General features: G+C 41.5%; 1 protein-coding gene across 1 annotated transcript; it reads right to left on the reverse strand.

Annotated features, from left to right (window-relative positions):
• Positions 1-244: 244 nt before the first annotated feature.
• actr1b (actin related protein 1B) lies at positions 245-9,646 on the reverse strand. The gene is made up of 11 exons (XM_035184816.2): positions 9,439-9,646; positions 8,285-8,349; positions 7,478-7,553; positions 6,768-6,893; positions 6,538-6,662; positions 5,474-5,690; positions 5,295-5,387; positions 5,015-5,189; positions 4,048-4,109; positions 3,878-3,918; positions 245-2,533 (listed from the first exon to the last, which is right to left on the reverse strand). Exons 1-11 carry the CDS (start codon positions 9,484-9,486, stop codon positions 2,431-2,433), a joined length of 1,131 nt encoding a protein of 376 aa, XP_035040707.1. The 5' UTR covers positions 9,487-9,646; the 3' UTR covers positions 245-2,430.
• Between the last annotated feature and the right edge of the window lie 1,283 nt (positions 9,647-10,929).

The following is a 10,929-nucleotide window of genomic DNA, read 5'->3' on the forward strand; positions in this document are numbered from 1 at the left end:
CACTCCCTTGGTCCAAGTCGCAGCTAGGCCCTATGACACGGTAAGCTGCCAATACTGAAGACACATTTCATTCTTTACATTTTTGCTGTATTTGCAATATTTTTAATGGTCATTATAGATTGTGTTTAAACTGCCCAAAAAGTATATGTAGTGCATGTGTTTGTACTGGATATACACTATATCTACTAACCAAAAAACGAGTCTAAGAGCAGAGGATAAACCAATGAAGGGACATCGAGGCAGCAGCCATTAACTTATTTATTATATTGAATTTACGAAAAAGTAAAAGCAAACACTTGAATAAACAGTTTTGTACATTTGAAGTCTGTTATCCTATGTTTTTTGTGGTGGTTGTTTTTGAAAAGCATTCCACTGTACACAAGGCTGATGACACTTTACAACCTGTTTCTCTTGTTCTCATCTTCTTTTAAAAACACCAAAAAGCAGACGTAATGAGCGCTGCGGCATTGACACAGTCGGTGTAAGGCGGACAGGTGAGGTGTGGACACAACCCCTTCACTGCCACTGAGATGCAGGGAAATCATAAGACCCGGTTTTCAGTACATAGGAGGGAGGAGGGAGGGAGGGAACTCCAGAGACTCCAGAGCCTGGCCATTTGTCTCAGTGGACATGTCTCTGAAACAAGATTCACTGATATGCAACAGAGTTTGTGAAGCACAGAGCTTCACATAGACAAGTTGGGGAAATTGGACAGAAACTTTTTTTAATATGTCAGCTGAATGTTACATTGAAAAACATTCCAAGGAAATGATCTAGTATTCTTCCACCTGGTTCTTTTTCACGTTATTTAACTTAATTCTGAGCGCAGCATGACCCCCCTAAATCTTTTGAAGCCCACTTGTTTTACACAAGTCATCCACAACACTAGCCTCTTTGTCTAAACATTAGTTTTTAATATTTTCTAGCAATAACAAACAACTGCCCTTATCTTCTCAGGTGAAAAGACTATACATGGATGACACTAAACTGAACACATTTATGGGTTGAACCGTTGGTCAGGGTATTCATAAAAAGAATATATATCGCCATTTCCCTACGTTTTACAGTAAAAGGATAAAATATGTGAAGGAATCACCAGCTTAATCAATGATGGAAATTGGTCTGTAAACATCAGTTATGGTTTATCAATCTGCAGATTTTAAACAATGAATTAACTAATCGTTTCAGCTTTAGTTGAAATTACCCTCTGATGGTCGACCACTTTTACTCAAACAGGAATCCCAGACGAAGATTGAGGGTATCAAGAGAATTGGATTCTGCCTCTGCAAAGATACACAACAACCAGAGCACTGCCAGTCACCTCCCAACCGTTCTCTCTACAAATAACAACCCACACTCAAATCAATCAGAGCCTCATTTTATATCATGTACATGACGTTTTAAGAGACTCACTGTACTTTGCACAAGTTGCACTAACCAAAATCTCTACAACAGATGGCAGTCCCAGAGGCACAGCAGCCACAGCTACGACAATAAGAACCAGGTTGAAAAATAAATTAGATTTTTCTTCAAGTGTTAAATTAATCTTGGTCACTGTGATCGAGGAAACAAATGAAAAAGAAGACATTTCCTAACTTTGATTTAATCTGTCAGCTGATAACAAAGCTGACAAAAACGACTGCGCCAAATTTTTTCTTCATCGAACTTCATTGTGTGGAAACATTTTGTTGGTAACAACAACAGAGAAGATAACAAGAGCCGACTTCAGGTTAGTCAGATGGGATTATACATCAACTGCATCACTTTAAGATAGTAACTGTGCAATTTTGGCCAAATACATAATACAGTGGTTACCTTTACCTTACTAGCACTATATGCTGCTGTAGTTGATCAAGCCTTGTTCTGTTCTGTATGAGCTAATCCGTGTCTGAAAGTTTAAAAAAACCTACAAAGAGGACATTAAATAAAAATCTATGTCTTCGGTTTGGAATGGAGACTTCAACAGTAGCAAAAGAAAAAAAGAAAAACATTCACGTTTTTTGACATTTCATTATATTCTACACCTTGCAGGGCTTTGTAGACGAGAGAGCAACAGCAATACTTCAATGTGGACTAAATGATAGAATGGCATGGCCTGTAGCGATAGTCCACAGTGCTAATCATTGCCCTCTCAGATACCCTGGCAGCCCTCTGTATGTGAATGTTTGGGATGCTTGGGAGTGATGTGACGGGTGCTGTCCCCTTCACCCAACAGCAAGAGGAACATGGAGAACAGGAGGGAAATGAAAGAGGAGGAAATAAGGAAACACCCACAAATAATTTGTGTGTTTTTCTGAGGAGGGGTGGGGGTAAAGCAGTAGGCTGACAGTGGTTTAGAAGAAAATGGCAGGTGCAGGAATATGGGAGTCTCCGACAGTATGATGGAGGGGGGGTTTGAGGGCAGTTCTGGGGGCTTTCACAGAGCCCAGACTAGAAAGTCTTCCTGTGGATGGCACGTGCTCTGTCTTCTTCATATTCCCGCTTCGACACCCACATCTTTTTAAAGGTGTCCAGTGATGCCAGAATAGAGCCCCTGTTGGGAAAGAAGAGAGGGAAGGTCACAACTTTGCCGCAAAACTACAATCAATACAGTATGTTGCAGTACTTTTCCCTGATACTGTATTTTGAGCAATAATGCTCTGCAATAATCTGTTGAATTTTATATACATATACACACTCACCGGCCACTTTATTAGGCACACCTGTTCAATTGCTTCTTAACACAAAAAGCTAGTCAGCCAATCACATGGCAGCAACTCAATGCATTTAGGCATCTAGACGTGGTGAAGACGACTTGCTGAAGTTCAAACCGAGCATCAGAATGGGGAAGAAAGGGGATTTAAGGGACTTTGAAGGTGGCATGGTTGTTGGTGCCAGACGGGCTGGTCTGAGTATTTCAAAAACTGCTGATCTACTGAGAATTTTCACGCACAACAATCTCTAGGGTTTACAGAGAATGGTCCGAAAAAGAGAAAATATCCAGTGAGCGGCAGTTGTGTGGACGAAAATGCCTTGTTGATGTCAGAGGTCAGAGGAGAATGGGCAGAGTGGTTCGAGATGATAGAAAGGCTCCAGCAACTCAAATAACCACTCGTTACAACCAGGATATGCAGAATACCATCTCTGAACGCACAACACATTCACCTTGAAGCAGATGGGCTACAGCAGCAGCAGACCACACCGGGTGCCACTCCTGTCAGCTAAGAACAGGAAACTACAATTCGCACAGGCTCACCAAAAGTGGACAATAGAAGATTGGAAAAACGTTGCCTGGTCTGATGAGTCTCGATTTCAGCTGCGACATTCAGATGGTAGGGTCAGAATTTGGCGTAAACAACATGAAAGCATGGATCCATCCTGCCTTGTATCAACGGTTCAGGCTGGTGGTGGTGGTGTAATGGTGTGGGGGATATTTTCTTGGCACACTTTGGGCCCATTAGTACCAATTGAGCATCGTTTAAACGCCACCCCTGTTGAATCTATGCTACGAAGAATTAAGGCAGTTCTGAAGGCAAAAGGGGGTCCAACCCGGTACTAGCAAGGTGTACCTAATAAAGTGGCCAGTGATCTCATAATATAATATTAGATCTTATAATATAATATTTTATAATACTTTTTTTTTTTTTTTCAGAGACTAGTTCAAAAGCAAGAATTGTTGCCAGCACAGCTCTAGGTAACAGTTTTCATCACAAACGTGAGCATAGTGTCGCATCAAGTGCAGATGGATCTATGATTTGCCCTGGTTGAGCATTTACCACACCCCTAACCCAAAATTTAAAAGAAAATACTTTTCAGTTCTGCACAAATCATGCAGGAGCCATGTTTCTTTTACAGAGGAAGGTTTGAAGCTGTTATAGAAAAAAAACTGAATGCTTACCCAATCCATGTGGAATAGAGCCTCTCTTGAGGAGCAGAGATCTGGACAAGAAAAAAGCAGGTCACAAAAACAAATTTCCAGAGGTCAATAGGCAATGATTGCCATTACTATGAAGACAGTCAGTAAACATCATGGGAGCACCTGTTAGTCCACCCACATAAAGAACTCACCTTGATCTTTACGTCTTTGGGTGCAAGCTTCTTGACTTCAGTGAGTAGTCTTTCCCCAAAACCTAAAAGATATAACATTGATTCATTGATTAGTATGATTTGCAATATCCTGCCAAAACTGTTACTACAATGTGACCACAACAACGCAGCCCCATGCATTGTTTGACCCTGCACTATTTTAGTCATATCAGTGCCTTTGACTGCACAGTAAAGATTTACGACAGGACAGCTACCCAAAAGTGAAGCCAAACTATCTTGATCGATCAAGATGGTAAACCCACGTCTAATTATTTTTCCTCAAAGACTGTTTCTGTCATTTTAGGTAGTCTTATCACGACTGTGGCTAAGGAGGCAGAGTGGGTCGTCCACTAACTAGAGGATCGGCGGTTCAAACCCCGTCTCCGACAGTTCTGTGTGCGGAAGTGTCCTTGGGCAAGTTACTGAACCCCAGATTTCCCCTGACAGCTGTGCTAAAAGTGTATCAGTGATTTATGATAAAAAAAAAAATGCTGCACATAGATGCATGGTATGACTGTGTGTGAATGAAAATACTATACAGCGAAGCACTTTGAGTGGTCATCAAGACTAGAGAAGTGCTATATAAAGACAATTTACACTGACGTATGTTCAAGTTTAAATTTTTCTAATAAGTTTGGTTTTAATTAGTTACTGGATTATAAGCTGAGTCTGTTTTATGTTTGGTTAAACATGTGTAACGGCAGGACCTCAATACCGTGGCTCCCCACCACGATCACTACTGCACAGACACTGGCTCCAAAATTAACGTCAAAAGCTCAAGATGTTGGCACATATATCCAAGATAATGTATTTTACCTTAATTTTTGTACAATGTGAGAAGTGGAGACGTGTGGTACATCTTTATTTATGGTCAGTAGTCGCACAAACGTCCCCAAATATATGACCACATGTGGAACTTTTACTGTGTTTGCAGTGGACGAACACCAACCTTTGATCAGTGTTGATCCTCCACACAATACTATGGTGGAGAATAATGTGCGTCTGAGATCCATGTCAGACTTCTGGATAGCATAGGCCAGGACCTCGTGGATCCCCGAGCTTTCATCTCCGATCAGGTCGGGTCTGAAGAGCAGCTCTGGAGCACGGAACCTGGCTGGACCAATCTGAAAATAAGATTTCAAGGTTTGTGGTAAGGATGGGGCTAGTTTTTCAGATATGGAAATATTTAACATCTTTGCAAAACACTTCTCAGAATCAGTTTGACTCACATTTAAAGTGCTTCCATCAGGAAGAACGTACTGAGACTTCTCTGTTTCTAAAGTCTCGTCCTTTTGTGGGTTGAGAGACAGATAACAGGCTCTCTGTAGAGATAGACACATCTGGTTAGACAATGTACAAGTTATGCATATTTTATTTTTCAAATCATTTCACAAGTAATCCCTCTTACCTCTTTGATGGTGCGAACGACCTCAAACTCTGCAGAGGTGTTGAAGTTGTAGCCTTCCTTGCGCAACAGCAGGCGGAGGTACCGAGAGACATCTCTTCCAGCTATGTCTACACGCATGATGGAGTGTGGAATGGCAAAGCCCTCGTAGATCGGCACAACATGGGTCACACCATCACCTGAATCCAAAACAACACCGGTGGTACGGCCTGTGGCGTACCTGCACAAAACAGACGAGAGTTGCACCCCAATTACTATGGACTAAAGTGACATTATTAACACCTTATTTTTATAGTTGTATGGGATATAAACAGCATAGTATGGCTATGCTAACGATACTAGCCTTGCTGATTAGCTGCTAGCCATAGTGCAGGCCTGCTGAGTGTGCTGCACTTTAAAAAAAATTTAATAAAAACACATTTACTGATCAAAGTGTCCCACACAGAAAGCTCAGGCACTGATGGTAGAACCCATCCATGAATTAGTGAGACAGGTCCATTAGACCAGCCTGGCTCTCATGTAAACAGGGCAAGTTTATAAATTGGTGCTCCTAGTAGTGCATGTACTTCCACTGCACTTTACAATGTCCACAGATTGTATAGGCAACAATCAATCAAACAAATTGTATTTGTATAGCCCATATTCACAAATCACAATTTGCTTCATAGGGCTTTAACAGGGTGTGACTTCCTCTGCCCTTAACCCTCAACAAGAGTAAGGAAAAACTACTTGCTGAGAAAAGGAAGGGAGTGGGAAGGGGCAGCCAATGGAGCATTTGTTTTGGTCCAAGATGCTGTTGCTAGTGCTACATCTAGTGGCAATGAATATTGTATATATAATCTTAACGACTCCTGTGCAGGTTAACTGTTATACAGTGACAACAGGCCTACCACATTCTTCACAACAAGTAGCCTCACTTGGGTGGTTAGTAAGCAGTAATGTAACTGTCCTTTGTAGTCACATCACTATAAAGTTAACTGAGGAGACATGCTTCAGTGGATAATGGGTGGCAATGAAGTCTTTGTGAATTAAACTTGTGACTACACAGAAAAGCAGGGAGTTCTTACAAGCTAAGCACAGCCTGCATGGAGATGAAGAGAGCAGGAACGTTGAAGGTTTCAAAGAAAACCTCTGCAGCCTTCTCCCTGTTCTTGCTGGGGTTGAGAGGGGCCTCAGTCAACAGTACAGGATGCTGGGAAAGATAACCAACACAAAGATGAATGATCAGACATACTGACATTGGAATTTCAAACAGAAGGTCCCCTTATTATCATGCGACAGGAAGAGAGGATCTCACCTCCTCAGAGAAAGTCTGCAGCTGCTCCTTGGAATAAACGTACTGCCAGATCCTCTCCATGTCGTTCCAGTCCTTCACAATCCCGTGCTCCATCGGATACCGCACCGACAACAGGCCCCTGTGTTCCTGAGCAGTATAGAGTAGGGGGGACAAAGACACAATATATCAGTAAGTGGGAAATCAACACTGACATCAGTTAAAGTTTACAAATTAAGCTTCTTTTTTTTGGTATGCGTTTGTGAATTTGCAGTTCTCCAGTTTCTTCACAGAATGTCTCATAAATGCACTGTGGACAAAATTATTCAGTCACATGCTTCATATCCTGGAGAAGCATTGAAAGGAATATTACTGCGCATACAACAACTGTTGCCTTAGCAAATCATCAGTTTCATGGCAGAGTGGCAAAGGAGACCACTATGGACAGAAGGTTCATGGGAGACAACTTGGAACAAAGTTATCAGATCTGATGAAAACTGAGCTTTTAGAATGCCAGGCTAAAACACTGCATGTCAAAGTCATGGGCTGATTAGGAGGCTGCAGGGCTAAACTGTACTGCAAGGCAACTCATGACCCCGACCGGCCGACATCGGTACAACGTGCATGCATCTCACTTCCAATATTTAGTACAAGACTACAGGCCCAATGAAACCAGTAGACCCATACTGGAATAATGAGTGCTTTTTTAAAGGAACTCTTTGTGTGTGTATTACCTCCGCCTTGGGTCCAATGAAGAGGTCTCCCTCCAGGGCTCCTGCCATCACGCGCACATGCTTGGGACGCCCCACACTGAATCACACACACAGAAATAGATTGTCAGACAATATTAAGTACTCATAACACCAGCATAAAATATCTGATACTACATTACAGCTGAGACAGGAAGTTGAGTAACCCAACAGTAGATCAGCAGAGGATTAATTCATAATAAAGAATTATATCACTTGATTTATTTCTAAATGTTTTAGTCTCTTATCTCAGAAAACATGGCAAACATTTTCCGTAACACCATCACTGACTGTTACTCTATAGTTGGATTATCTCTATCACAGTGTACCTAATATGGTACTTGTCACTCTGGTTTGGAGTTTTAGGGTTGGATTTTAGGTTACTTGTGTTCTGTATGGTTTTTTATACTGCTCTTATATTTGTCTGATATAGGATCCCCTGAAATAAAAGTCTCAAGGTTTTTTTCTTATATATGGGATTTGTATATTTGTTTGGGTCACCTTTCAACCGGAAACACCAAACTTCTACTTTACTGTATTTTATAAATTTTGTAAACAAAACATCTTTGATTTTGACAATTAGCTGATCAACATATAATACATCAATCATCATATCATCTTGGTCTCTAGGAAACTCCTATTTTGTTCCACAATTTTCATCTTCTCGACAAAAAGATACTCAAATAACCCATAAACTAATGAGAAGATAGGTCAATACTGAAAATAACTGCTTTACATTAAATATGGTCCTTGTAAAGTGAGTGTTGTCAAAAGAGGTCAAGGAACACTTACTAGTTAGGAAAACAGTATTTTGGGATCTGGTCACCAGCAAAACCAGCTTTGATAACCCCCGAACCCTGAAGAAAACACAGACATAAGATTTGAATCCAACATCACAGGGTTATGACTGAACCTAGGAGCTGTAGTTCCATCTCTGTGCAGCGTGTGAGAAAGAGGGAGGTCATAAGACACAGCCTGAGGCCAGTAGCAGTCACACTCTTAGCTCAGACACCAGCTCGCAACTAGCAGAAACACTGGGCCCCACATCCCCTCTGTCTCAAAGGCTACTTAGTCCAGGGAGGCTGGCACAAAGCTGGAAGTCAATGCTGTACACATTATAATCTGTCTGTCTGACTGAAGTAGCGACTCCCCTGAACAGTAGGGCAACATCATTTTCATTATAGCCTTACGACATGAGACAAATGAGAAGGTATAGTGTCAAATGACTTCTGCAGTGGTATAACAGCTGCAATTCCCATTTGGTTCACAGAATGTGGTGAACTATTGTACAGCAAACACGTCCACTGTGTGAAACGTCCATTGTATGTACCTGAATGCTAAGCTAACGCTCTTGTGGTTAGCAAAGAATTCAACAAAATGTCACAAACGTAGATGCAGTTATATGTGTTTAACGACCTTCTTAATATCGCAATGAAGGCAATTTATCTTCAGGCTGAACCATGACAGAAGACAGGAAAACAATTCTGACGACTACTCCAACCTGCTAAGATTGAGAAGGAGCTAGCTAGCTGCAGATACGAGATGCACGGTCTCCGTGCTGTGGAGCTAATGGCTCCGGGTGACTCTCACATCCTTGGTGACAGCTCGGCATGCTTTGATACGTATTGGGTATGCACACAATAAAAGATCCAGCTGCAGCTCCGCGGGCGGCTAACGCTCAGGACAACACACACACACCCAACACTAGCTAGCCGGGTTAGCGAAAAGCTGCTTGGGCTGGACACGTCAAGAGACGCCGCCCCAAGTCCTCACTGCCGGCAGGATCCTAGCTGGGCCACCAGAAAGCTGTGTTGGTAAACACGACATGTTTAGCAATGGTCACCGATGTTTTGTCCCCTAACACAATAGTTCCTGAAGCTAACAGCTAGCCAACGGTCCCGGCCAGCGGCCTCAGTTTGGGTGTGGATGAATGACATCATACTTACATTATCAATCACAACCGGCTGGTTAGCTAAAATGTCATAGGACTCCATGACGGACTGGGTATTCAAGTTACGTTTCTGTGGATCCGTGCGTATGTTCTTCCACGTTTAGTATTTTAATCATGTAAAGAATAACGCGCCGTCACTCCGCAGTTCCACTGTGTACTACTGCTGCTGCTGCCCAGGGCCAGTCCGCCTTCTGCAACAGCAACCAATCATGTTAAAGAAAACATTGACTGACAGAAGTGGTAACCAATCACAAGGTGTAGTAGAAGAGTCATGCGCCCTCTGCTGTCAGAGGGAGGAGCTGAGTCTCTGACAGGCCGAGAGACAACGATGGGTATTAACGGCTCTTTGTCGGGAGCCGGATTTTATGGCTTGGATCATCGTTCTGTTCCATATAACAAAAATAAAACGGCAGAATAACCACTATTATAATGATGATTTGGATCAGATTCAAACTTGATATCCCACCACTATAATTTCGTCTTGCATGAATGGTTTAGCAGCACTAAATTACTGGTATTGACAATAATCTACATCAGGGGTCTTCAACGTTTTTCAGGCCAAGGACCCCCAAACTGATGGATATTGTAAAAAATTGTGTTTTATATTAAACTGCCATGTATAAACATAGCTACCCTGTTATTGTGCATTCAATACTAAGCTATTCAAATAATACACAGGTTCATATATTCATGTTTTTATTTTAAACATGTGCAAGGTACAGGGTGGCCCTGCAACTGCCATTTATAAACATACATCTTGCATACAACACTGAGCTATTCAAATAATTCACAGATTCATGTTAATGCGTATTTAAAGACATTTCAATTTGTGGAAAAAAATTGGTTGGACATTATCTTTTTTTAATATAAAAAATTGTCTAATCAACCAAAGATTTCGCGACCCCCCTGCAGTACCTCCGCGGACCCCCTAGGGGTCGCGGGCCCCCTGTTGAAGACCTCTGATCTACATTATAAATGTTTAGAAAGGTGATACCATGTCCCTCTGCTTTGTCAGTTAATTTGCCATACTTCTGAATTAACCCTCTGTATGAAATGTGTTGTGCAAATAAAGTTGCCATGTCTTGAATGCAATTCACGCAACACATTAGAAAACCTTTTATTGGCACAATAATGAACAAGCGTAGTAATGAACAAAGAAGGCTCACTTACATAATAGGACACATCATGTCGGCAGGAATACATTTAAAAACACTGATTGATAAATATTTTGCAGGGACAACGCAAGGGTTAAAACTGACTTTCTTACTCACACACACACACACACACACGTATACTGCGATGCACATGTATATAGTAAGTACACTAAGTTAGTCTGTGTGTTTATACTTTTATTATTTTCATAATAAATGTTTTTCTTTAACACACATGTTGTCTTTATTAATGTTGCATAAGTGTGAATTTTGCCGACCTCGACACTGTCAAGAACTCCATACCCTTCAACTTTGCTAGCTATTGATGTGGTAAA

Source organism: Hippoglossus stenolepis, chromosome 18 (assembly GCF_022539355.2).
Source record: "Hippoglossus stenolepis isolate QCI-W04-F060 chromosome 18, HSTE1.2, whole genome shotgun sequence".
Taxonomy (NCBI): Eukaryota; Metazoa; Chordata; class Actinopteri; order Pleuronectiformes; family Pleuronectidae; genus Hippoglossus; species Hippoglossus stenolepis.

Excerpts from the sequence above, each read along its gene's own strand:
- actr1b (XM_035184816.2), bottom strand. The coding sequence starts at position 9,486 with ATGGAGTCCTATGACATTTTAGCTAACCAGCCGGTTGTGATTGATAAT. Across the intron at positions 6,894-7,477 it reads TCATTGGACCCAAGGCGGAG|GAACACAGGGGCCTGTTGTC; the intron begins GTAATACACACA and ends TATACTGCTCAG. Across the intron at positions 5,190-5,294 it reads CTGATGGAAGCACTTTAAAT|ATTGGTCCAGCCAGGTTCCG; the intron begins GTGAGTCAAACT and ends TCTTATTTTCAG.